The sequence below is a fragment of the Alligator mississippiensis genome, chromosome 2 (assembly GCF_030867095.1).
Source record: "Alligator mississippiensis isolate rAllMis1 chromosome 2, rAllMis1, whole genome shotgun sequence".
Taxonomy (NCBI): Eukaryota; Metazoa; Chordata; order Crocodylia; family Alligatoridae; genus Alligator; species Alligator mississippiensis.
The window spans coordinates 291,411,813-291,439,626 of NC_081825.1; the positions used below are offsets into that span (position 1 = coordinate 291,411,813).

The 27,814-nt window shown below is 46.6% G+C and overlaps 1 protein-coding gene across 3 annotated transcripts in view; it reads right to left on the minus strand.

Moving 5' to 3' along the window:
* Positions 1-27,814, minus strand: part of MTHFD1 (methylenetetrahydrofolate dehydrogenase, cyclohydrolase and formyltetrahydrofolate synthetase 1) — a 73,826-nt gene that overhangs the window by 15,516 nt on the left and 30,496 nt on the right. For all 3 annotated transcript variants that reach the window (XM_006276202.4, XM_019479972.1, XM_019479971.1), the window contains exons 9-23: positions 23,312-23,439; positions 22,163-22,260; positions 21,144-21,317; positions 19,864-20,000; positions 19,112-19,158; positions 16,699-16,806; positions 16,515-16,589; positions 14,298-14,400; positions 7,506-7,582; positions 6,635-6,775; positions 4,322-4,390; positions 2,920-3,031; positions 2,662-2,801; positions 1,097-1,138; positions 23-123 (exon numbers count right to left, since the gene is read on the minus strand). In XM_006276202.4, coding sequence (XP_006276264.1) covers positions 23-123; positions 1,097-1,138; positions 2,662-2,801; positions 2,920-3,031; positions 4,322-4,390; positions 6,635-6,775; positions 7,506-7,582; positions 14,298-14,400; positions 16,515-16,589; positions 16,699-16,806; positions 19,112-19,158; positions 19,864-20,000; positions 21,144-21,317; positions 22,163-22,260; positions 23,312-23,439 — 1,552 coding nt within the window. The remainder of the gene's footprint in view (positions 1-22; positions 124-1,096; positions 1,139-2,661; positions 2,802-2,919; positions 3,032-4,321; positions 4,391-6,634; positions 6,776-7,505; positions 7,583-14,297; positions 14,401-16,514; positions 16,590-16,698; positions 16,807-19,111; positions 19,159-19,863; positions 20,001-21,143; positions 21,318-22,162; positions 22,261-23,311; positions 23,440-27,814) is intronic.

Here is a 27,814-nt window from a genome sequence, read left to right on the forward strand (position 1 = left end):
CTCCAAAGCCCAGCCCACTTACTTGAATACATTGACAGCCACAACTACCGGAATGCCAAAAATATGGGCGTTTTGGATTTGTTTGCTTAGGTTACTACAACCATTCGCCAAGAGCTGGAGATTCTGCAAAGAAAGCAACGAGAAAGGATACATATTGTAGGGAACAGTGCATGTCCCATGCATTGTCACCAACTGCAGTCTTCCTTAGCCTGATGAAGGGTTTTTAAACTCAAAATCTTGCTAACAATTATTTTTTAACTATTTAAGTTGGTCTAATAAAATATATCAGATTCACACAAAGAACCTTGTCTGCCTATGTCCTTAGACCAACATGGCTACAACCTACACCCCTGTAACATGGATCATATTTCCTCATGACACACTCCTTGGAAGTACTGATCACCGTTAATCCTGAATTTTGTGGCTCTTGTTTGAAGTTGATGGTGATCGCTTTGGTTTTATACACATTTGTATTTTGCAAGCTCATGGATTAGCAGCAAGGGATGCTGAACACTATCCATCACAACCCAGAAGGGAAATCACAGAAAATTTGCACAGGCACAGAAGCCAGCTGCAATAATACTAGAAAGTCATGATAATTACCCAAATGTACAAATGCACGCCTGGCAAGAGAGTGGTTAAAGTCACAGCTCTAACTTATTTTCCTCCTGGTCTTGTGAATAACTAATTTGTGATGCTAACAAACATCTGTGAAAGGAGTAATTAGAGAGATGCATTGAATGTTTTAAGGGACAGTATTTCAACAACTCCCTAGGCAGCCACAGTACAGAGTGGGTCATAGGCAGCAGAGTGGATACTACCATGAACAAGTGCACATGTGGACAATTACATAAGCAGAGGAGAAACCAAAGGCTCTGAATACAGACTGGGTCAATGATGATGATCGCTAGCAAGTGTGGAGCCAGTGTGTCATTATGAAAATGAAACATTACAACTAATGCTTGGAAGCTCTTCTCTGGCAGCTGAAGAAATTATGCTTGACTAGATGATGAGTATGCACCACATGACAATGTCCTGCAACAAAAACAGCTGCTTAGGTGGTGATAACCACTGGCTAAGTAACAATCAGGGCTACCTCTTCAGTGTACTCCTTTGGTAAAGGCACTCCAGCAGTGACCTAAAAAAAAAAACAAGACTCTTTTAGGATAGCAATTCACATGGGGGCATGCAGTATTTCAGTTTTAGTGCTGGACTCTATTCTGGAGATCATCTTCTTCTTCAAAAAAAAGAAATGAAAAGAAATGAAAAGCAATTGTTACAGACACAAGGACAGATCACAGACAATGGAAAAATCCCAGCAGAGAGAGATTTCATTAAAATGATAAATAAGTGCTCTATACATCTGTAATGCACTACATAATGTGTCCCTGGTGGCTACCAACTACTTTAATACCTTTTAAAACTGAAGGGCTCAACATAAAATTGTACATGCTTCAGATGGTCAGGAGAGCAGCCAGAAGCATAGGGAAGAACTTAATATGAGGACATGGGGCTCTAGGGTCCAGGCATTATAAATTATAGCAAAATCACATTTTGGTCACAGCCATTTTGGCATCTCAGACCTGGGAAGAGTGAGGGGCAGGGTGGGAAGGGAACCCCCCCCCAGAACAAAGGATGAAAAGGGGTGTTACTGCTGTAGGATGGAGAGGTGGGGGCTGGGGAGGGGAGGGGACATGATGACGATGACAATATGGGGCAAAGGACCAGGAGAAGTAGAAGGGAAAAAGGGACGAAACCAAGGAAGGGGCTGTCATTTGCAAAATTCTGGATTTACTCCCAGTGCAAGTGGTAGTTTACAGTTCCAAAGAGACATCTGCATCGAGAGCTCTCTGGAGTGGAGGCTGTGTATTCACAGCATGTGAAAAAACACTCAATGTACCATTATTGGGCAGTGTTGATAAAAATCGTATGGGCAAACCATATAGTGTAACAGACCTAGGGACACCAGAGAGAACCAAAGCTTCTTCACCAAGGATGGCAGGGAAGCAGGGCTGGGAGGGACCCCATGAGGGCATCTAGTGCAGCCCCCTGCTCTAGGTTTTATGGAACGGCAAAGAAAAGTCTGATGAAAGGTCCCTTTCATTGCTATTTGCCAGGTATCTCAGAGGGCCCTACCTGTTTAAGCAGCCTTTCCATTCAGGATCCTGGCAGGCAGCTGTGCTCTACTGGACCAATAAGTGCTTGACAAAAAGGAAGCACATGAGAGTGGGATACAAATATATTAGGATGAACATGCCTCCTGAGACAGACCCCTGGTTCTGCTCAAGTGGAGTTTTGCCATTGTCTTCAGTGGGGTCAAGGTGGATTTCAGAGGTGGGAAGTGGATTTCATTTTAACTTTCTACCTCTAGACCTCGTTACACCAGAAAGTTAGTGACATAAACCAGGGGGCATCTTTTGCAGGCAACTGAATACACCACATTAATTCCTCAGTTAGGGAATTGATTTTTAAGTAAGCTGCCTCACACCAAAAGTGTCCACACAGAGAGTTAATGGGTAGCAGTTAGGGGGTGAATGTACTCTGCACTAACTTCACTGTTCTGTATAGACAAGCTCCTACTTTTATGCTGGACTTCAAAGTGATTTGCCTGTAACAACTGCATTGTTCCCTGGCCTGCACACAGCCCAGAACGGTACTTACAGTGGGCCCTCCTCCATGCATTTTCAGAGCTCGCACTGTGGCAACCAACACAACCACGTGAGGCTGGAGGCCAGAATAGCGGCACTTAATGTTAAAAAACTTCTCCATGCCGATGTCCGCTCCGAATCCTGCTTCTGTTACTGTAGTGTAGACAAAATGAAGGGACGCTCATTAAAGCACTGAGCCAAGAAGCTGGTGCTCTCCCCGTGAACGGAAGTCTCTTTTTCAAGAAGAGAGACAGCAAAGTTATAAACTTACCGACAAAGCCTTCCTGACCCACGAGCTTCAGGGCAATTTTATCTGCCAGCACTGATGAGTTGCCATGTGCAATGTTGGCAAAAGGCCCAGCATGAACAAACACTGGAGTCCCCTGAAAGAGAGTGAGCAAAGGGGGAAAAAAAACAAACGGGGGGAATTCAACATCTTCCAGAGTGATCTTAAGCTTAAGTACTGCATTAGAGGATGAGAGCCTGCTCAGAGTAGAGACCGGCTGTTAAAGCCTTCTGATCAAAGGATCATTGTCAGTAATAAGAATGCAAGGCAAATAGGATTATTATAATCTGAAGAAGTGGAGATATTAATCCTCACAGGGACGAGATGACTAAATCATAGCAATGCTTCACACTCGTAGGGCAGCCATTTCCATCTGAGGCTCTCAGAAAATTCCACAAACCTTATATCCTCCCGCTATTAGAGATAGCGACACAGAGACGCTGTGGGGGAAGGTGCTGTCCTTTAGTCAGTCAATGGTGTTACTCCAAGTGGAACCCTTAAATTATTTTTTGTTTGCTTTTTCTCTGCAGAGAATGTGTCAGCAGCCTTGGCTGGGAACATGTGTATACTGAGAGGTGGGGGTGAGAGGGGGAAAGGAGGGGACTGATGAGGGAATGATATATTCTGAGCAATGTTCAGAAGCCCTGATGACTGGCTTTCAAGGGAATCCTCCTTGCCCAGATGTTCAGCTGCTAACTTAAAATTGGAAACTGCTGGCAGGGGATAGCATGAAAAAAACACTAGTGGGTAGGCAAGAGAGAAGGAAATATCCATATCACACTATGTTCCACTTACTGATGTAAGGAGCTAGCCTCTCCTATCTGCTTCCTTCCCTGCATCAGCTGAAAAGGCAGGGAGTTGTAGGGCACTATGCTCCCCAGAGGCTGGGAGAGAAGGAAGCTCCCCTTCCCTAGCCCTCCCCTCCTGCCTGCACCTTAGCTACACTGACAGCTAGGAGGGATTCAGATTGGACAGGGGGGTCTTGGGTCCCTCATCCGCCCGCTCCCTCCCAAACTGCAGTCGGGGTTATCAACACGCTGCTGAAGAAGCTGGTGCTAACGGAGGGTAGGACAAAAGAGAAGTTCTCCACTGAGCAGAAACTGGGGAGAAAGGAAAGCCTGCTGTGCCACTGGTGTGGGAGTTACTTCCTGTAACTGTGCAGCATACAGGGGATAGCCACCCTGTCACTGTACCAAGGCAGGGTGTGGGGGGGACACCCTGTAGAAACAACACCCCCCCCCCCCCCCCAAAAAAAAAATGATGTATTTTGCATCCTGAAAGAACAGGCAGACCCGCTGACCCATTTCAGCAAGCATAACATGAGCTCCAAAATCCAAACTTGGGAAAAACTGGCCAGCCTGGAAAACAAAAAGTAGTCAGTACTCACTTCCAATGTCTGCATGAGGTTTGGTTTAATTGCATCTTTCATTAACACTGTCAGAGCCCCAGTCACGCCCTAAGGGAAGAAAAGAGAACAATTCATTCCCCAGATCTGGCGAATGCATGACTATAACTTGGAATTGCCTCAACAATGCCCAGGGACTTTGTCGCAGTGATCTTTCAAAGAACAAGAGTGAACAGCACTTAGTATTGTATACACTAAAATCAAGAACAAGACAGAATTTTATATTTTCTCACACACAACATATACCTTTCTCCCCCCAAAACTGAGGTGTGTGTTTTAAGTAGAGAAGCTGTTTTCTCTGCTGGAAAAGCAGCACTCCTAGAGACACAGTGTGCCATGCAGCTACTCAGACAGCTGCCATTTACATCTGCTCAGCAAACTGCAGGGATGGAGTCTTGTTCAATCCTCTCATACTGAAGTTATTGGCTGAGCACTGTAGCTTGTGCTCAAGCAAGCTGCTGGTAGCATCTTAATGAGGCTTGTGATGTGGAAGCAACATTTTATTTACAGGAACTTTTATAAAGAACCACCTACAGGAAAAAGACTAACGAGCAGTCTTGCTACCACATTTGCAAGGGTCTGGAGTCTAACTTTGCGTGGCAGTCTAAGTCCTCCCGGGAACACAAAGCATCCAGGAAGAGTGGCAATGCAGGAGACAGTCTGGCACACCACGAAGTTCCCGATGCTACACGTCTAGGACAGTCTATGTTCCCAGGAAAACTTACTGCATCACATAGTTGGCCATGGAAAAATTATTTTCCTATATTCTATCTTTGAAAAGCAAGGTGTGTGGTTTATTTGGAGGCATCTTGTATGTGAGGAAATGTCCAGGGTGAAATCACCTAGCAACACACACACATACAAATGGATTCAACACTTTGTACCTGTTTAATGACCCGTTCAGGCAGGAATGGGTGCTCCATGCTCTGGTCATGAAACAGGCTGCTGGTAGTCATTTCAGAAAAAGCAAGCTACCCATGAACAAAGGATGTACTGTGTTAGCACCCCCATTTTCTCTCTTAACTGCACCATTTATTTCCTTTCACTTATAGTGTTTAATTCTATTTTAAGAATTTGAAAAAAAAAAATCTTAGCGTCTTCAGCAGGTTTTTCTTCCTTCCATTTCTGTATCCAGATTTGTAGATGCTTGGTCTAAGAACTCATCCTACACCTGCTGCACACCAGCCAGGTCTCTTGCTGAAACAACTTGGAGCAGATTCCTGTGTTTATGAGCGGTGCCAGATCCAGTTCAGGGGAGGAAGAGAAGAAGTCTTCAACGTATTCTCAGAACAGGTTCAGCATGGAAAGCTATAGCTTAAGCCTTTCTCGTGCATCTCCATCCACCTGCCTCAGTACAGATCCTTGCAAAAGGAGATGCAGTGACCCCATCCTCATACTCTATGTTGAGCACACTAACCAGGATATCAGTGAATGCCACCAGTAACTGATTGACATCAGCCCAGGAGGAACAGAAAGGAGACCACAACAGAATATTTACAACTACACTGCCACCACCCTGGTTGAATAACTAGTCCAAGAGTCATCATCAGTCCCCTGAAACACCCAGTCCTTTTCAAAGAAGCTATTTTAAATCTACCCTAGATTGCAATACTCAACTGTATAAAAGAAAAGCAAGCCATCATTTAAGTGGGGGGTGGAAAAAGTGACATATACTGTTTCATTTAATTGGAGTTTCAATCTTACTCCGGGAAGGCTTAGATTGCATTTAATGGATCAATTTTAATTTCAACATCTCCAGCAGAAAATAATGAAAACCTGCAAAGTATTATTTATATCTGTGACATTTTAGTGTTATGAACTTCAAGAGAACCTTAGGGTTCTAATTATTCCTCCAACCTTTCCAAATCCTTTGTAAGCTATAAGTAAGCTGCAACCATTCAAGTCTCTGGACATTTCTTTCCAGGTTTGTTGGGCTTTCTCTACCCTTTTCATTGTCTGTACCATGTTTGAAGGGCTTGAGTTCGTACAAGCAAGGCCCCACTGCAGTCAGCTAGAGTTCTGCCTGGGATGGGGATCTGCCTGCTTTAGCCAGGGAGACTGCAAATGCCAAATCTATGCTAAAACTCAAATAGTAAACAGAGCTGCTCAGAAAACAAAAGGAACATTTTTGTCAAGAAGAAATCTCAGCCTTGATGAAGCCAAACCCCAATTGATTTCAATGGGGTCAGGATTTCATTCTTAATTTGTAACATCCTACAATCCCTTCTATGTGGAATCATCTTCATATTACTTTACATGAGAGGCCTATATGTAGCAATTAAACTGCAGTCTTACAAGATCATCTGTAGTAACCGGCTCTCCTGTCTTGCTAGAGGCTACCACCATTCTGCCCAGTCGTCTTCTCATATCCTCTAACCCATCAGTGAGTGCTAAGACTGCCATGATTTCACTTGCCACTGTGATGTCAAACTGGGCCTGGAAAAGACCAGCACAAAAGCGAAGAATAAAGAGAACCATCAGGGTTCCTAACAGGAGTTTTATCTGCACTTAATTCTTGGAAGTAACCTTTCATTATCTGAAAAGAAACAAGTCTCTAGTGCTACAAAGCAGAGTACTTTTCACTTAAAACTCAGTGTGGAATTGGGATTCTTTTTTTGCAATATAATAAAAAAAATGTATTTATACTGTTGGCATGGCAAGAAATCATATTTCTCCAAGCATGTAAATCATTTACCATCAAAAGATATAAAGTATAAGGTTTAATGCCTCTAAAAAACTCTGCATTTTTAAACTTAACAATTGATCTATTACTGAATGCTGCAGTGTATAAAAAAAATTGAGTAGTTTCTATAAGCAGCAAGAGTCTGGAGCTACTCTAAAGGATTACTGCTGCGTTTAATGAACATATACCCACATGGTTTGTTACTGTGATACTTATCATCCCAGACTTCCATTAAACCAAACATTCAGGGAAGAATATTTTGGGGGACCACATGTGGTGGAGTGGGGGTGAAATGTAACTGTGCCCTCTGTCATACATTTTCTTACTTTTGTTTTCATAGGCTGGAGGCAGAAGGCACGTTTGTTAAACCTGTACAAAGGAAGTGCTTGGAGAGGTAAAAATATACAATTTTTATTTAGGTACCAGTTTTCTCTTGCATGCTTTTTGAAGGACTAAATACCCCGAGGGACAAGAAGCTCTTACTGTTCGTGAGAAGCCTTTCTCTGTTGGAGACTGGCCGATAGTGATTGTCCTCAGGAACCTGTCATTTGTATCCAGCACTGCAAGAAAGCAAAGTCATAACGCAAAGCTTTCAATCATATGCATTAATGATATGGCCATGATCGCCCTACGAATGCTGCCTAGGACAGTACTGTTCAACCTCTGGCCTGGGAGCCTCCTCACAGGTCTGGAAATTTGGCCTCTAAGCCCCAGCAGTTAACGCTGCCACTGCTTCCCCACCATCAAATTTCTGACCTTGCAGAGAGCCCTGCCGACTGAATGACAGTCTTGGGTGATGGATCACTTTGGGCATCTATATACGTGATGGAGCTTTGCTCCAATGCATGCTAATTAGAACACGTTGGAGCATACTCGATTAATTGAATACACATGATGCTGTGGATGCTTTAATTAGAGTGGCTCTCAGAGCTGCTCCAATTAAAGTGCCCTCCATAGCACACGCATGTACAGATGCTCCCTGTGTCCAGACCTGGTGCATGGGGCTAGGTCAGCACATGGGGTTGCAAACCAATTTTACATGGCAACCCCATGTTTGATCCAGCCCACAGACTGACCCCTGCCCACAGGATCCAGCTGTGAATCAACCCCGCACCACTCTTTCAGTGTGTGGGCTGTAAGGCTGGGCACTGCTGCACTAGAACAGCACAGAGAGCTGCGGTATTAGTGAGAAGTGCCACTACAAATTTAGAAAGCTAAAGCTGTAATCCAGAGGCCTCAAAACACTTGTACCAATTGCTACTACTTCTCAGGTGTGTTATCTAAGAGCCTACAGGTTGCAGACCAGATCAAGCCATGTTGTACAAACAGAGAGAGTTCCTGTTCTGCAAAGCTCACAATTTAAGCACAAAACAAAAAGGATGGAAATAGGCTCATTACTCCTGTATTATAGGTATGAAATTGGAGCAGAGAGAGGTTAAGTAACTTTCTCAAGGACTTAGTGTCATACCTAGGAATTAAAAAGTCATGTCTCAGTCCCATACCTTAACCACAAGTGTGGTCCTTCTTTCCAAAGGTGAGTAGATACCATCAACCCCATTGCCCTCTGATCACCCTCAGACAGTAGCAGCAAGATATTGGAAAATATTAAATCAGTAGGTGACAGAAATGAGGGACAACAGATTTGCATGATGAAATGCTCAGACACAACTACGTTAGTGTGGGACAGTATTTTCCCCCTAAGTGTCATAATTCATTAGGCATATGAAATATTCAGGCCTGGCTACAGACCTGGTATCTCCAGCCAACTGAGTGCAAGTTAAAATAGTCCATAGCTTATTGCCCATTTGATAAAATAATTTAGTCCAATTATGGGAGGGGAGCCAGATGTTTGAGGATACATTTCATATTACATTTCCAATGAGATAGATGTTCCCTGGATGCAAAGCAAACCAGACAAATCAATCCAACATTTCTCATTTTTTGCTTTGCTTTTTCTAGCAAAATATTAACTAAACCCAGCCAGCTCCACAGGCCAGATGGATGTTCCCCCCCCCACCAATGCTGGAACACGAAACAAAGAATATGCTTGTTAAGCTGTACTGTGTTTGCGGAGTACACAGGTGCTATTACTGGTAGAGTTTATCTTATTTGCATTTAGAGAATTGCCCTAATCAAAAATCACTAGCCATTAGGAATGAAGGAAACTCTGATTCTGGACAGGTTTAAAAAATTTACTACTAAATGAATAAAATCCAGTGGTCACATGAGTGATTAAAATAGTATTCTAATATAATAAAAGCCATGGCACTTCCGGCTGTGTCTGTCTATCTGTAATGCTCCAGGCCAATTGCGTGCGAGTGACAGATAGACAGATGGACGGAGGTGGTGGGGGCCAGGGTGTGCTCTGCCACACAGGGGGAAGGGAAGGTGAGGGGAGGGTGGCCTGTGGCCCTGCAGAGGAAGCACTGCACAGGGCCATAGTACATGGTGGGGGGGGGGGGGGGGGGCATGGCACATGGCCACAGGGTGCCAGATGCACGGACAGAGCCTACTGGCTGCCGCATGTGACTGTGGGGCGGGGTGGGAAGCCGGCACAGGAGTGCCTGCCAGCTGCAGCATGCGGCCAAGGGGCGGCGCACACCCCCTGCACCCACTCCCTGTGCGCACCCTGCACCGTGCCCCCTACTATGCAGCTGACAGGTACTCCTTTCACCTGCCTCCCTTCACCCCCCCTTCACATGCCTCATGCCACACCCCGGGGTCAAAGCCAGCAGGCACTCCCCACATCACACCCTGCAGCCGTGCACCACCCCCTCACCATGCTACGCCCTAGGGCAGCTCCCCATGCCACGCACTGCAGCTGCATGCCACTGCCTGAAGCCATACGCCACCCCCATGTGCCATGCTGTGCCCCGCGCTACACCCTGGGGCTGTTCCCTACACCCCGTGGGAGCAGCCTGCAGGCACTCCCCGTGCCGCAGCCACTCCCTGCCCTATGCCCCATGGCTGTATACCAAGGTCCCTGTGCCACACCCTGGGGCTGCTGCCCAAGCCATGTGGCCACAGCCAGCAGGCATTCCCTGCACCGTGGCCACATACCATGCTATGTATACCACACGCCCCAGTACAGCCATGCACTACCCCCTGGTGTGCCCTGCGCCACACCTTGGGGCTGCTCCCTACACCACGCAGTCGCCGAGTGCTCCCTGCACCGTGACCCCTCCTCATGCCATGCCCCGCAGCCCCATGCCACTCCCCATGCATCCACGTGCAGAGCAGTGGGGGGGGCGTGGAACAGGGCTGGGCCCAGAGTGGCAGGAGGAGTGGGACACTACCCAAAATGGTGACTGGGAGGAGCAGAGCAGGACCCGGACTGGCGGCAGCGGGGGGGTTGTGGACTTTTATTCTCAGCATAAATAATGCTTTAGGACTGTAATAGGGTGGTCTGTGTCCCTGTAAGAAGGGTCTGGCAGCCCAATTAAGGCAGATTGGCTGCAGGGCTTCCGGCTAACAAGGGAGTGTCCTATTGGGAGCTTTAAAAGCTGCCAGAAGAAACAACTTGAGAAGGGAAGGAAGCTGTATGGAGACATCCTAGGTAAGGACAACTGGATCTTGGTAAAACTCCTCCCTGGGGGAAGGAGACTAAGATTTCATAGATTCATAGATTGTAAGGCTGGAAAGGACCTTGGAAGATCATTGGTTCCAGCCCACTGCACCACAGGAAAGAGAATTTGGGGTCAGGTGACACCAGCGAGGTGACCATCCTGTCTCCTCTTAAAGATTTCCAGGGTAAGTGATTGCATCACCTCTGGAGGGAGCTTATTCCACAGTCTGGACATCCTGAGTGCAAATAAGTTTTTCCTAACATTGAGTCTGGATCGGTCTTCCAGTAGTTTGTGGCCATTACTCCTAGTTTTCCCCTTGGGTGCCCTGGTGAAGAGCTGCTCACTGAGCCCTAGTGTAGTGGTAAGCTGCTACCAAGTCCCCTCTCAGCCTTCTTTCCTTTAGGCTGAAGAGTCCCAGATCCCTCAGCCTTTCCTCATATGGCTTGCTGTGTAAGACTCTGATCATACAGGTGGCTCTTCTCTGGACTCTCAAGCTTTTCCATGTCCTTGTTAAAGTGCAGCGCCCAGAACTGGATGCAATACTCCAGCTGCAGTCTCACCAGTACTGAGTAGAGTGGAAGAATCACCTCCTTGGTTTTGCTGGAGATGCATCGATTGATGCATGCCAGAGTATTATTTGCCCTACTGGCTACAGCATCGCACTGCTGGCTCATATTCATACTGTGGTCTGTTATTACCCCCAGGTCCATTTCATTCATGGTGCTAGTCATTTTGGTGCCGCCAAGCTGGTAGATGTGTCGGGGGTTGCTCGTCCCAAGGTGGAGCACTTTACATTTCTCGACATTGAACTTTATCAGATTCCAATCTGCCCAACTTGCTAGCCTGTCTAGGTCTGCCTGTAACTATAGCCTATTTTCAAGCATGATCATGCTTCCCCATAACTTGGTGTCGTCCGTGAACTTGGCCAGTGAGCACTTCACCCCCACATCCAAATCTTTAATAAAGATGTTGAAAAGTACTGGACCGAGCACCGACCCCTGCGGGACACTGCTGCCTACTTCTTGCCAGGATGACAAGGATCCATTCACTACGACTCTCTGGGTTGTGTCCTACAGCCAGATTCTCACCCACCTGACTTTCTCAGAGTTAAGCCCACAATCCTCCAATTTTCTTGCAACAACATCATGGGATACTAGATCAAAGGCCTTTTGGAAGTCTAGGTATACCATGTCAACCTACTCTCTCGTGTCCAGGTGGTGAGTTACCTGGTCACAGAAGGAGATGAGGTTGGCAAGGCAAGACCTGCCTGCGACGAAGCCATGCTGGCTGACATTCAGAATCTTACCTTCTGCAAGCTTACCGCAGACTGACTCCTTGATGAACGTTTCTAGGATTTCCCTAGGATGGAAGTCAGGCTGCAGTGGCAATGAGTAGGGGTGCACGGGGGTGCACGTGCACCCCCCTGGGAGCACTGGTGCACCCCCTGACAGCCAGCATTCCCTGCTTAGGCAACAGGCAGGTGAGAGCACTGGTGCCCCCTCCCCCTGCCCAGGAGCACTGGCCAGGGAGTGGGGGCACCAGGAGAAGCAATCCCCGCAGTCCCACCCTGGCCAATCAGGGGTCGGGGGGTTGCCCCACAGCCAATCACACTGACCTGGAAGTGCCACAGCACACCCGGAAGTGCACTTCTGGGTCGGTGTGATCAGCTGTGGGGGAGCTTCCCCTCCCAACTGGCATGATCGGTCGTGGGGGACCCCCCCGGTTGCTGACTGCTGCTGGGGGGGCAAATGTCCCCCCATACTCAGGAGGCACCAGTAGCCCACGTTAGGCTGATCAGCCTACAACACTGGCCCTCTTCCAGTCCTCAGGGACTTCTCCAGAGCGCCAGAAGTTGTGGAAGAGTTTCATCAGGGGTTCTGCAGTGGCTTCGGCCAGCTCCTTCAGTACTCTCAGATAAAGATCATCTGGTCCCACTGACCTGTATATGTCTAATTTTTTAAATTGGTTATAGACCAATTCTACGGCAATAGTAGGAAGGCGATTATTCCTACCATACTCATCCTGTACTCTACTTGGTGTTGTTTTTCCCTTGGTCTAGGGAAGTCTTGATCAGGGAAAGGACATATTGACCAGGAGCTGGAGGCTGGATAGGTGGAGTGACTAGAGCAGTGCTTCCCAAACTTTTCCTTAGCATGGCCCTTCGCTCCCAACCCACAGCCCTGCACCTCTGCGACCCCATCGACCGGTGGTGCAGCGCCATTTGGGATCGCGGCCCACAATTTGGGAAGCACTGGGCTAGAGGCCCTTGAGGCTGCCAGAGAGATGGAGAATGCATTGCAATGGGTGAAACTCTATATTACAAAACCAGCAACAAAATCTGAAATTCCACTACTATTAGGAAGTAAAGCCTGCTCCCCATGCAGATTTTGTACAATCATCGGGGGGGGGATTTTTTTTTACCAAAATAGTTGCACTGAAGTGTAGATGCAGTTACACTGATTTGGCTTATTCCCAGGTGGAAACGAAATATTTTCACATGCATGTAACCCTGTCTGACTACATAAGGGTAGTTAAAGCACTGTAACTTGCCTGGGTTTAGTCCACACTTAATTAAGGAAACAAAGCACAACACTTTCATTTTCAGAAATTTAGGCTACAAAATGGGAAGCACTAGAAACATGCACGTAATATATTAGCATTTTAAAGATTGAGCATTTTTGTTTGTTAAAGAAAATGCACATTCAATTTTTGTGTACTCTGATTTGATCTACAAATATTCAAATGCAAAACAGAAAAATTCTTTTCTTAATGAAATGCAATATGCAGAAGTTTAAGCTTGGTTTAATAAGAGTTACTCAGCATATCAATACCTGAAACATTTCTCGCAGTAAGTAAATAAATTCTAACTAATAGAGCCATCTGTTTAAAGTTATTCTAAGGAAAGTTGAAAGCCAGACAATGCTGTTTCTCACATTAAAATACTGTTTTAATTAATCAAATGTCATTATTTCCAAGCATTTGTAATTGAACCAAACTACCATAATGCTGGAATCACTCCCTGAAAAGGGTTTAAAAAAAGCTGTTAACAGGATGACTGGATTAACTTCCACAGTGTGCCTGACAAACAAATTAAAACATCTTGAGAAAGGAAAGCCCAGCTGCTATGAGTCTTCATAGCTCCATGGAAGTCAGTTATTTATGACAGCCGAGCATTTGGCCCACTGGCTGATAAGGAATGAAGTTCAATGCTGCATCATACTGCAGTACAGAAATGATAGCAACCACATCAACTCTCAGGCCCACTGAAATCCATTAAGTTTTACACACCCACTCAGGCATTTCTGCAAATCCTGTGAGACACTACCTGCATCCAGATGTGGGCTAAATGCCTTTGAAAACCTGGAGCTAAATGACTTGCTCATACAGAAGTCTGCATGAGGACAGTAAACTAAAACCAGTCTCATAATGGTGCACTGAGCACTCCCCACTCTTTTCTGCATGGGAGGAAAATGGGGCAGCTAACCACGGGCTGCCAATCTATTGTTCGCGCATCGACCTGCTGGCAAAATCAGAAATGTGAACATGCTCTGATAAGCTAAGTCTGACCGGAGCTCAAGTCTTTATACCAGCAATGGCTGGGCCTCACTTCCATCTCTAAAGCACCCCATCATGCAGACTCAGACCCCTCCACCCCACTTTCCAATCTTTTCATGTTTCCCAATCAAATCCATTCATCTTGCTCTGGTACCTCTTTGCCATGTAATGGTAGTCGGATCAATATCCAGTCTCACGAATTTGTGCACCTCTTCCTCTGTCAAGGTCGTGGGTTCCGTTTTCTTAATACCCAATTTCTGGGAAGGAAAAAGATTTTAAAAAATGACAGGCCAAGTTAACAGAAACAAGTATTTATTAAACAATTAGCCATCAGCAGCTATTTCCCCTATTTTCAGAGATTAATGGAATGGAGTGCACTTTTCTGCATTTCTTCTAAGCCAGTGACTCTCAACCATGGTGCTGTGGCACCTTGGGGTGTCTTGAGATCCTTTCAGGGGTGCCATGGGATGCAATGCAATGTTAGCAGTTAGGTGTGCAAACATGTTTCACAAGATAATCCAATGATTTCAAATAGGAATCCACAATGTTAAAAAATTCTGACCTATTGTGGTCTTTCGGTGTTCTTTACAATAGAAAAATTGCCATATTTTTTCGTAGTCAAAAAATGAGTGAACACTAAAAGCTGGCATTTTCTAAGCAGCACACTGAGTCTAAGGAGGGGTGCCCTGAGCCTAACAAAGTTGAGAACCACTGCTCCAACCAAAGGATGGGAACATCCATTTGTACCTTCAAACTGAGAAGGCTACTAAGTAACTGTGAAAGTACTACACACCGTAAAATCCCTTCCTTCCACCAGAGCAAGGTGTCAAGGTCCCAGGTAGAAGGCATCCAGAGACATTTCAAACCAGAGAGATCTCTTGCTCAGCATCCCTATAGAAAATGTGCAAAGTTCACCCTTATGCACTGCATCCTGATCATTAGTCTTGCATGTCTATACCCATTTCTCATTACTTTGCCTGGGGTCACTGCACATGGCTGTTAAGCATTAAAAGCACACGGCTTTCGGCATGCTAGTTAACGTGGCACAAAGGAAGCATTAAACAATCCAGTCACAAGGCTGTCAGCATCCCAGAAAGCCCTGCTTCAAGAACAGGAACATATTGAGAGGATGGGCAATTTACCAAATTACTTAATTGAGAGAGAAATTATCTCAGGAAGACCGGTTCAAGTACAAGCATAGGAACGCGGAAAATAATTGAATTGAATTATGAACCAGTGAATCAGTTATCTAGACGGTACAGTCCTGCAACTCTGTAGAAGCAGGGCAGAGAGGATTCCTTTCTGCAGTGTCAGCATCCCCTTCATGTCACCACGCTGCAGTGACTTGAACCGTGATAAATGAGGACAGAATACGACTCTGCGCAGCACACCAGGAACACCAGGCAACGTTATGTACATTGCCAGTTCAGTGGAGGAGGCAAGACTGGGCCTGGGACTCAAAACATCAGTCTCACCTGGTGGGGACGTTGCAGCTATTTAACAAATTCAAACTTTAGTCAGCCTGCTCTGGACTCCAAATAGACTGTATTATATACCTACATAATGGGATCACTGTAACTCATACTGCATGAGCAGCCTCAGACTTGTGGGTGGGTCTAGCATGCTTCGGGCTATTGTAACCAGCAGAAAATTTCACCCTGGAATGGAATTTCTACAGACCAGCAACACATGTGTTTGCTGAGCATTAGGCAAAAAAACTGTCCCATTTACATCCTAGAGTCTGCATATCATTTAAAAAGTCAGTCATTTAAAGGGGACAGCTGTTCATGTATTCAGGCACTTTCTAGATGAAAGCTGACACAAAAGAACATATAATAAAAAGATCCTTCTCTCACCTCTGCCCAATTCATACCAACCCCTGCTCCAGGATTTCCAATCATTCCTGTTCTGCATGCTGTATTTTTAAATGATTGTTCTGGCTTGCAGTCACAATAACTACCCCAGCAGGAAACGTCATCTTCAGCTGTGACCATATAATTGCATAAAGTCTTCAGGGTGAGGAGCTGCCTTATTTCTATCTGGCATTGCACCAAGGACACTTGATAACAGGAATCACTAATAAGCAGCCCTTGTTTCTTCCATTCCCCCCACCCCCCACACACATTCCTTGTTCACTTATCTTATACACGACAAAGTAATGTATAACATGAGATCAGCTCTTCCTCAAGGAAGAGGCTGTGTCACAGTTCATTTGCGTTGCAAAGAAGTGAGCACATTTTAGCTCACCGTATAAATAATGACTACCAACTGCCCAACAGGGCAACAGAAGGCTTTTGTCATTCCTCTTTCCCTATGTAAATGAGAGGCCTACAAAAAAGCACTAGACATCAAACAGGGTTGATCAACTCACCTGCAGTCTCCGGATCTGAATATCAGAAAACTGCCTAATTCCATTGATCGGAGGCACCAAGCGGGTGTAAAGAGCCTTGTAAAACAAGATGCAAAATTAGCAGCTGCAGCATATCCCATAAATCTTGACATAATTTACTGTGTTTAGTGCACTAGAGAAAGGAATTGCTTGCACTGTGTTTTACCTGATCAGTCTGGGTCCACTCATGGAACATACGAGCATCGATAGCAGCAGCTACCAGGTTATTGGCTGCAGTGATAGCATGGATGTCACCGGTAAGGTGGAGGTTAAACTAGGAGGAGGAAAACAAAGAAAAAAAGGGAGACACCAATCATCTCACTCTTATTTAATTCTGATTTATTACAGTCAGATGGAAAGAGAAATATAGCAGTGGTACCGGGGGGTGGGGAAATCACTCAGCACAATATGCGGAGCAGGAGATAGAATTTGTCTAAACAGAAAACACCTCCCCCACATTTCTACAACTCCCAGAATGCAGCATGCAAATAAAAGCTTTCCTAGACCAGAGTCATTTCCTTCAGTTCTGCCAGGTCTTCAAGAGTCAAGCAGCTGATGGCACAACACAGCTCTATTGCTTTAGTTGTTCTTGCATTTCAGAGCTGTGCAGCATAGGCTGTCTAGGCTGCAGTCACTGTAGCTAGGATATTCTTCCCCAGGCTAGCTCAGGTGATGCTTACAGCCTAGATGCAGTAACAAAGAGCTCAGGACATGCACAATACCCAAGCATTCGGCCTCTCCAGTGGTTTCAGAAGCCAATGCTGAGTTCTGTGCTACTGCGACTATATTGCCATCAGCTCCCAGGTCAACTAGTTTAAAGCTAGCTTGCATTCAACTACAGACACTGCTAGGACTACAGTGTAGATGGAGTATAGGCATTTGAGATTTATACCCCTTTCTTCTTGTCTTGAGCATAAACATGAAGATGAAGAGGAGGGGCTGCAGTTAAGACCTAGCCACAATGAGAGAGAGATGAAGGAAGAAGACAGCATTAGAAAAAAGTCAGAAAACAGGCAAGACCTACAAAGGCCTTAAAGCCACAGACTGAGACCTAAGTGACCAGACAGCAAAAATAGAGGCAGCACAGCCACATGCTGCAATAATGCTGGTTCACTAAAACCAAATGACCTCTTGCTGTTCAGTTTTGTAGCCTTCACTTTAAACCTCCCTGCTGGCTAACAGTCAGGCCAGGAAGAGCTTGTTTGCAAGTTATGTCCATCAGTGTCTCAGCATCTGTGTCATGATGAATGACTCCAGAGATCTGCTGCTTAGAAGGGAGAGGCAAGAAGTGGGGGGAAGGGAGGAATGTATTGATTTTTAGAAAAATCATACATTCTGCTCTTGTAGGTCTCTGCCTTTCAGGTCAGAAATAGCACAGTCTAGCTAGCCCCCTCCCAGAGCCATCCAAGTTCCCCATGTTGGGCTCAGACTAGTGTTTTGGGTAATCTAGATAACTGGTCCAAGTGACAGTGCCTCCACAGCCTTTTGGGAGGTGATTTTTGTTGTCAAATCCACTGATAGACCCCTCAGAACCACTTTACATCAATCTCTGCCTTTATTTATATATTTTGTGGCTGTGCTACATAAATCCATACCAGCTCCCTCCTCATCACCTCTGCTAATCCTCTTTAAATTCCCTCTAATGTGCCAATATATTTCAAGCACATGATACAAAACATAATTACCTATGTGCAGTAACACCAATGCTGCAGAGCGAGGGGCCTTCTCACCCCCAACTCAATTCTGCTACCTGTGTAATGTAGCTGCTTCCATGTAACACTGCAGTATTCCTGACTAATGTGTTGCCCACCAGCACGTCTGTGTCTTCACATTTCTACTTTTCAAATGTCCCTTTCCATTGCAATTAATAATCTGAAACAGTCAAATCTAAGTCCACAGAATACATTATTGATAGAATCCACAAGTGTAGTTGTGTAATGTGTAATTAAGGACCACTACTTAATATTTTGGTACTTTAAGCACCACAGTATTTTACAAAAGAGAGTCTTCATTATCCTAATTTCACAAATGAGCCATGGAAGAACAGGGAACTGGTTAGTCTGAAAATGCAGAACTCCACAGCTGGGCTGGGAGGAGAATCTCACCTGTGTGCACATGCCAAGGGCTCCGAGGGCAGAGCTACGTTGGTGAGGGACATGGACAGTGCAGTTCTGCCATCAAAACACCCCACAGGGATGCAGCTCTGATGGCAGAGGACAGCTCCAGTCATTTCACGGGGGTTGCCGTAGCTCTGTTAGCAAAACCTCTCCCTGCTGGCACAGATGTATTCAAATCAAGGGCCCCGGCCACTGTAGTTAAAGTGGCAACAGCCCTATGGGATATAGTTCTCTTGGTTCCTAGGCTTGTACAACAATCCTGGGACTTCACAACGGCACACTACGTATCTGCCCTTGTGCTTTGTACTGGAGCATATATATTACAGCTCTGTGGAAAAAAGTCTGCGCTCTTTTTTAGACAGCTACATCTGCCTCTACACAAGGTTTCCATGTTAGCTGACCACAGTCTGTCTCTATATAGGGCTGGGCATTACACACAGTAGGGCCATGAGCCAAAATTACCTCCTCCATTGGGATAACCTGAGAATAGCCACCACCTGCAGCTCCACCTGCAAAAAGGAAAAGGAAGAAAGTCATCATCAGCCAGATAGTCTTATGTCTCCTTAGCCTGCGGTGAGATCAAAGAATACTTACTTAAACACTTATTTTCAAAAGTCTCAATTATTGAACCAGGCTGGTTATAACCCAGCAAACAATAAGTATAATCAAAGGCTGCATCCCTTCTAGAGGGATTTAATTCTCTTTTCATAAAAGAGTGAAACCCTAGATCAGGGGCTTTCAACCTTTTTTTTAATAAGTGTACCCCCAAGCTGCTGGATGTGCAGCTGGGGGGATGCCACATGGCCAGATGCGGAGCAGCAGCAGCGTGGGGTGGTGGCGGCAGCTGCCTTGTGTGAACTACCCCTGAATCCAGTCAGCCGGGCAGCAGTTGTGTGGCCCAGAAAGGGGCACCACAGCCCTGGTCCCCCACCCCCGCCCTGGCCCTGCTCCTGGGAGGTGGCCGTGTGGGGTGGCAGTGCTCCATCCCTGCCCACCTGCACATACTCCCGAGGGCCTTCCCAAGTACCCCCAGGGGTACATGTACCCCTAGTTGTCAACCCCTCCCCTAGATGATATCATTGGGGATTATCCTATGAAGGAACAGAAAACAGTCCCTCAAGACAAGTGACATTTCTAAGCATTTGCCAGTGACCTTTCCCACACAACTTCAATCCAGCACAATCTACCAGCAGTAAGACCCTGCCCGCTCGTACCTTTTATGCCAAAAGTTGGCCCCTGAGAAGGCTGCCGGACGCAGGCGAAGACGTTTTGGTGCAGATGAGCTCCAAGAGCCTGAACAAGGCCTATTGTTGTGGTACTCTTCCCTTCTCCCAGAGGTGTAGGTGTTATGCTGCAGTATAAAGCACACCATGAACAAAAGACTCCTTGAAGGACAAGGTTCATAGCAGGACTGCATAACAAGAATAGCCAGTGGCTATCTTTTGCAGCAATACAAATTCCAGAAAAAACCCCAGCCTCGGCCTTCAGGGCTGAAGCCAGTCTCTACCCACAAGACATCAGAAGGAAGCCTGCTGAGGAAGCAGACTCACTCAAGACTGGTGTCTTGCACCTTCCTCTGAAAGACCCGGTGCTGACTGTTGTCAAAGATGGGCTACTGGAAGAGGTGGAAGGTAAATGTAACCCAATCTGACAATTCCTAAAAATCTCTTCAAGCGGCCACTGCACTCTTTATGATCAAGAAATAAGACTTCAAAAAGTTCTGCCACCTTCTCCAATACTGCCAGGAACGGTAGCATAATTTCATAAAAATGTAGGCTTATGTTTTCATGCCTAATAGATAAGTCACTGGCCTCCTAAACCAGAGATTATGGATTCACACCCCGCCTGGGGCGATTTGTATAGCATATTACTTTTGATCAAGTCTACTTTGCTTTCTTGGTGGATGCAGGGATGGTACTGAATAAGGGCACTCTAGAGCAGTGGTTCCCAGCCTTTTCTTGCTGCAACCCTAAATCAGGACCCCCCCCGACCCAGAGCTGACCCTAGGGAGGTGCAGGGCCCAGGACAAATCAGCCTGTGTGGGGCCCCCTTAACACTGAGCGGGGCCCCATGGCCAGAATTTCTGGCTGGAAGAAACATAAAGAAACCTTCACCCTGTGGGGCTGGAGGGCAGGCCAAACCACAGCCGCCCTGCAAGAGGGAATGGGGCCGTGGCCACTCCACCGGGCCAACACGACCCTAATGCGGACCCCCTGCGACCCTAATTTGGGTCATGCTCCGAGGTTGGGAACCACTGCTCTAGAGATATCTGGTTCAACACTCTCCCTGTATACCACCCACTGCTGCCACCATCAGAACCAGGATACTAGATGGCTAGATGGACCACTGATCTGACGAAGTACATTCCCTTATGTTCGTTAATAAAAACACCACATCGTGCCACATGTTCTGCTAACTTGAAGCCAAAGGAATGGGACCGTCTTTCACCATGATGTTATTTATGAGAGGTTCCACAAATGCAAGAACAACTTACCCCGTCACAACCACGTATTTGCCATCTGGCTTGTCCTTCAGGCGTTTGAGGGCAGAGAGCTGAACCTTGGCTTTCGTTTGACCATACAGCTCTACCTCCTCAGAGATCAGGCCGATTTCTTTTGCAAGCTGACCAATGGGCTTGGGCATGCAAGATCGAGAGATCTCAATATCACTCAAAAGGAAAGAGAGGGGTGAGGCAAGTTAGATTGCTAAACCACAAACCAGCTTCCACCACGTATAACCTACAAAGGCTTAGCATAAAAAGTGAAATCTTATTTCATGGCTAACAAAGCCCAGCTTGGCAGAACTGTTTAGTTCACTGCATTATGGGTAAGAGGCTGCCCCAGTGCTGGATGGCTATTAATGAGTCCAACACAAGGATTTTTTAGCCAGCTCTGTGATGTTTCACACGTTTTCATGCATCTTCTCTTCGGCAGAAGCCCTAACCCAGCTCCTCCTAGTTTAAGGAGCTCTTGCTATATCTGTATAGAGATTTCAGCCCCAGTTTGGCAAAATATTTAAGCGTGTTCAAGTCCTGTTGAAGCATCAACTTAGGTTCCTCTGATCAAAGTCCTTTTTTACATAACTGCTAACGGCAGTGCTCAATGGCCCTTAAAAGCAGTATGGAATACTTCACTCAGACCTCATTCACCTACCCATAAAACCCTGATGAGCAACATGTATGTTCAACAGCACCAGCAACTGCTTTGCTCTACACAATGCAGCCTCCATCCTTCTGCTTGGCATATATGAGAGGATCTTTGCATCAAAGAAGAGGAACCCAAAGATGTAAACAGGGTCAGAAAATATAGAAGAAAGAACCAGCATACACATTACCCTACAAGACTGGGACTTTTGGGCTTTCCTTTGCAACCCACTGAGAATATTAGGAATCAGAATGACCTGAAGCTATTATCTCCTTGCCCATAAACCTTCTGTTTTACTGCCCTATACCAGACAACAGGTAAGATGGCCATGGTACTGAACTGTCAACAGTAATTTATTTTAAAGTGTTACCGGGGAACAGGTGTCTTTAGGGTGAGCTGGTTATACTGGATGCTCCATTTTCCAGGCTGGAATTTCTCAAGAAAACGTTGTGCACTCTCCACTGTGCTCTGAAGGGGAAGAAAGAAAAGAGCTTGATTTATGGTCCTGAATGGTGCATGCAACAAGCTGGTTTATAAATACAGCTCTGAAAAGGTATGCCCCCTTCTCTTCTATCTCATCTCAGGTCAATAATGCACTTGGGGTGAAGTCATTTATTTAATTTTCTGAAATAGCTTTTCTAAGCCCAGTCTTTTTAGTGCACTAGACTGGATTCACCTCCTAGCCCAGGAGGGTTTGCTCAACCTGGTGAGGAGTGGGGCAAGGGGTAGGCATTTGTACCGCCACTCTCTTCTTAGCAGTCCCACCACCCTGTGGGTGGTTTTAAAATTACAACTGGTGCTCTCTGCAATCAGCATCAAGGAAGACCGTTGAGCTAATTTTTCGAGCACCTGCTGGCACACAAGCTGGAATTCTCTTTCCACCCAGCTTCCCTCTTCCAGAAGCCTGTAAGCAAATCAAGCCCCCTGGCCAAACCATCTTGCTTTGCACAGTACTAAGGGAACAGCAGGCAAGACAACAGGTTATAGTTATGTGAAACTCCCCGAGCTCTTTGGTACAAGCCACACCAGGTAACATGATGTGTGTGGTGAAGTCGCATGCAAACAGGCAACAACCACAACCAAAACCTCAACCTTCCCCCACCCTGGGATTTAAACACAAAACAAAGTAGAGAAGCATAGGGGAAGCAGCACTGTACTGCATAGGGTGTTCTGATGCTTTGATGGATTAATAGCAAAATGCTGAAGACCTGGCTCAGTACAGGAATAGCAGCATTGTATACCAACAAAGGATCCTTGCTGTGAACCAGAATGCACACCCCCCAGACGAGGTACAACTGTACCTGCACTATGAACTTCTTCAAGTGTAACTAGATTAGGCAGGGATCACACCTCTTTACACTTCTAACTGACATAGCTGGTGCCAGCACAGATCTGACTTAACTCCTCCCAGCCCCTCACTCACCTCCACCCACCCCCAGAAATGCCAATTCACTGTGTGTTACCTAGTGAACATGCACATACAGAAGAGAACAGGGTACACCCTCTGCTGTTCACATACCTGCATCAGCATGGCCACAGTCATGGGTCCGACACCTCCTGGAACTGGTGTTATGTAGCCAGCTCTTTCCTTTGCTGTACTATATGCCACATCTCCAACTACCCTTTTCCCACTGGCCTTGGTACTGTCTGGGGAAGAAAAGACAAATGGAAGAACGTTGTAAGACAGCATTTCACAGATACCATGAAGGAGGCTGCATCTTAACAATCAGACTCCCAGTGGGATGAGGACTCAAGTACCCTGAAATAATAGAAGCACAATCACTTGGGATGCAGCTTTTCTTTTTGCTGTAAGTCTTGGATTTCTCCTTTAAATGGATTTTAAGGGCTTGTGAAAACAGAATTATTTATCCGCACACTAGGGGGACCACAGGCAGCCTCACCTTCCCTAAAGGGTCACCTCTCCCCCTTTGGAAATGTCATGAAGGGCTCCAGATACCATGTTGCTTTGGCAGTGGAAAGATCACGGGCACACAAAGTCTCAGCATTGTGGGAGACAGGAGGTATAGCTAGACTGAATCTACAAACTCACTCCAGACAATTCTCAAAAACTGACTGAAAGCTATATTTCCAATTGAATGTGAAAATGATTGAGTGATCTGGAAGAGCAGTGGGGAGTAGATAGCTAGATCTGCCTTTACTCTTTATATACTAATTAAACTTTTTTGCATTACAGGGCAAGTCTAGACCCTGGTATGCTCTGTGCTTAAATAATTATAACCTATAAAATATGGCCTATTTTACATTTAATTCAAAGGGTTCTATAAATCGCCAAAAGGGGATGAAATGTAATACTAACGCTCCAGTTTGCAACCTAAGACGCAGTCCAAACAGAACCTCGTGAGCATGTTATAACATACAGGGGACCTTATGTAGAATAAAACCCATCAGCTTTTGGACAGAGGCTGGAGTTTTCCATTCTTTTTGGTTTCTTCCTACTTTGCAAATGGATGGCCAATACTACTGCAGTATAACTAGATCAAAGGTTTGTTAAAAATCACATTTGAAATACAGCTTAAAAGAAAAATGGAGGCCTCTGCTTACACAACCAAAATGTCTTCTCTTTCATTGGCAAACACTGACCACCAACCCAGCTCTCCCCCACAAACGGATGATCCTGAATCCAGTGTAGCTTTGTTTTTTGTTTTTTTAATGCTCTCCCTTCAGTGAAGTCACCAGGAAGGCTCACATGTACGAGGAACAGAATTCACAAGCAGATCAACAACGCTATTTGAGGAAGTCGATGCATTTCGGTGTGGCATGCCAAAAAGGTGGCTTTAAGTTTCCTTTCTAGACTGATGGGCCTTTATTTCACTGACTTAGAATAGAGAAGACATTTCATGCCACAAGGAATAAGAGACACACTTTTCAGTAGCTATACAGCAGATATACAAGTGCAGAACATGATCCATAGCTTTAGCATTCATTCTGAGAGACAAGTAAGAACCTTATATAAAATGCCTCACTGAAAAAACTGAATAGAAAGTCTAAAAATCACTAGCAGCAACTACAGACAATGCTAATTCTTTGATCACGCTGCTGCTGACAATTAGCAGTTTTGATGTTTCGCTATGTTTGTGTGGTAGGCAACAAATTTCCTCCCGGTGTTCAAAGCCTGCGTAGTGTCATAGCTGCTAAATCATGTTTCTGCAGCAACTGTCAGCTTGCTGCCCGAGCTGCGCAGCAATCCAACCGCCCATCCTGAAGAGCAGCTTAATTAGGAATGCAAAAGGCAAATAACACAATTACATTTTTTTCACAGGATGCCAAGGAAGACTACAGATCATACCAGCAAGGAAGACTCCATCCCTGGCAACAAAGACAAAAATTATGCACTCAACACAAAACCATCCCAATCTGTTACCCAGACGTAAAGGCAGGCACGAGCTTTCCCCGCTGTCCTGGATCTGAGCTGCCTCCCTGTACAACTGAAGGCTGCACACAGTGCATCGGATTAGCTTGAAGCAGAGGTGTCAAGAATACAGCTGGCAGAGCTCCTGAAACAGCTAGGAATTTGGAGGCTGAACACCACCAAATTGCAGAGTACAGACCCCCACTGGGTCCACGTTTTGTCAGGGCAAGCGACAGCTGTGTTAACCCGGTGGCCTCCCCAAGCCAACAGAGTTGCTGTTCACCCCACTGCTGCGGGTGGGTGCTTCAGATCTGTCCTGTAAGGAGCCCCCCTGGATCCAGATCCAGCCTGGAGTTTGGATGCCCATGCTTTCAAGTGTTTTCCTTCCCATCCTCCAAGTCTTGATCTAGTACCTGACCTCTCTCAGTCACCCTGTAACCATCCTCCGCTCTAAACCTGCCCCCTCAGTATTCACCATCTCAGTCTAAAAGAACAGGAGTGTGTCAACAAAGCAACAAAAGCTCTCAAGGGCTGTATTTTCTTCAAAGTAAGAGACTGCCTTGACTACTAAAAATAGTCGAGAACATTCAGAGAGTTAGAGGTCAAAGGAACTAGCTGCAAATAGTGCCACTGGTGGATGCAGCGTTTCACAGAAATGAGACCGTGTACCCGACTCTCTACATGTGCACGATCAAATCAACTGCATGCGAGTGGCTTGCAGGCAGATGAAGCATGACCGACTTGCTATCTGGAAGTCAGCTGTAAAGGTTATTTGCCGTTGGAGGCTACAGAGTGACTCCCTAGCAGACTAGCTTGGCATAGGGAAAAAACCCCTGCAAGCACCAGCTCAGGGTTTCCTTCAACTGCTTCCTCAGCAGGCTGAGACTGGGTGCTGCTCTCCCTGCTCTTGCTGAAGCAACCAGACACTCCAATCCTAAAAACTCATAGGATGCGTCCCTGTGCACTTCCCCAGGGACGAGCAGCAGTGGCACGCTGTGTGCCACTGCTACTTGCCCCTGGGAACGCCCATGCCACTTGTGCTCTGGCATGCGGCACGTTGCCCCAGGCGAGGTAGGGGAGGCTGAGGCCAGCAACTGTGATCTCCCGGGGTCAGAAAACAAACCCCTTGCACTGCAAAGTAGCAGTGCAGGGAATGCCTGTATGGTGCTGCAGGCTGGTTGGCAATGTCTGTGCTGGTCTGGACACAGCCGTGGGTTTCAAAGCAGGAGGGAGCACAGCTCTTCTGTCCCCGCAGCACACAGCAAAGCAAAGCAGTGCTCCCTGGGACAGCCTCCCACTGGCAGCACCACACCCTAAGCCAGGGGTGGGCAATTATTTCAGCTGGGGGGCCACTTAATGAGTTTTGGTGAGCTGTTGAGGGCCACTGGCCCCACCCCTTGAAAAGTGCCCTGCCCCCCTGGTTGCCATCTTGGGACCAGAAATCCCACCCCCAACCTCTGACCTTTACCATCAGAAGTCCCTCCCATTGCCCCTGGAAATACTTCTTTTGGGAAGGGGGTTTGCCATCTTGGAAATGAAAAAGACCCAAAGTATATACTAAAAGTCAAACCTCCGTAAGAACATATTTTAATTTTATTTGAAAAAATATTTTTGTCCTGATTTGTGTGCGTTTGGGCTGTATATATAGAAATGATTCCATAATAGCTCAAAATGAAGTCTTACTCTTGTATATTGTGGGGTATGGAGGGGTGTGGGGGTTAGGGGGTTTGTGGGGGGCTGTGGGTGTTTGTATGTGGGGTTTGTGGGAGATGGTGTGTGGATGCAGGGTGTGAGGGGCTGTGGGTGTGTGTGGATGCGGGGTGTGGGGGAGGCTGTGGGGGCATGTATGGATGCGGGGGGGGTGGGTATGGGGTTTTGTGGGGTGTGTGGAGGGGGTGTATGTGTTGGTGTGTGTGTGGTGGGGTGTGTGCATGTAGCAGTGAGCAGGGCTCCCTCCAGAGGCATGCAGGTATGTGTATGGAGGGGGTGTGAAGGAGGGTGTGGGTGTGTGTGCAGGAAGGTGTGGTTGTGGGGTTTGCAGGGGAGGGTTTGAGGGTATGGTGGGTATACATGGGACCCCCTGCATGTCCCCCTGAGCTGGTCAGCACTCACCTCTGCCATGCAACACCTTGGAGCCAGTGTGCCCTGTGGCACCTCCCTGCCACCACCAACAGCGTGAAGCCCCATTGTGAACCATGTCCACTCCACGCCACCTGTCCTGAAGCACCTTGCCACCCCTGGGCATGCAGCAGGGTTGGGGCAGCTCCTTGTGTTTGCTGCCAGCCCCAGCCCTGCAGTAGCAGTGGGGAACCATGTGTGCAGCCCTGACCCCGTGCACCCCCCACTGCTCTAGGCTTGCCAGTCCAGACTGAGCTGCAGCAGAAACTTGCTTGGTGCAGGAAGGGGGCCAGTCCCGCTGCATGCCCAGGTGATGGCAGGATGCGCTATGGGTGGACAGTGCCTCAGCCAGATGGTAGCAAAGGACCTGCCGCAGGCCAGACAAAGCCCTTCTGCCAGCCAGATCTGGCCCATAGGCCATACTGTGCCCACCCCTGCCCTAAACCTAATTAGTCTGCAGTAACTTTGTGAAAGGGATGACGTGATTGACTGACCCCTTCTAGTCCTTGTAACCTCTCTCTCTCAGACCTCAGG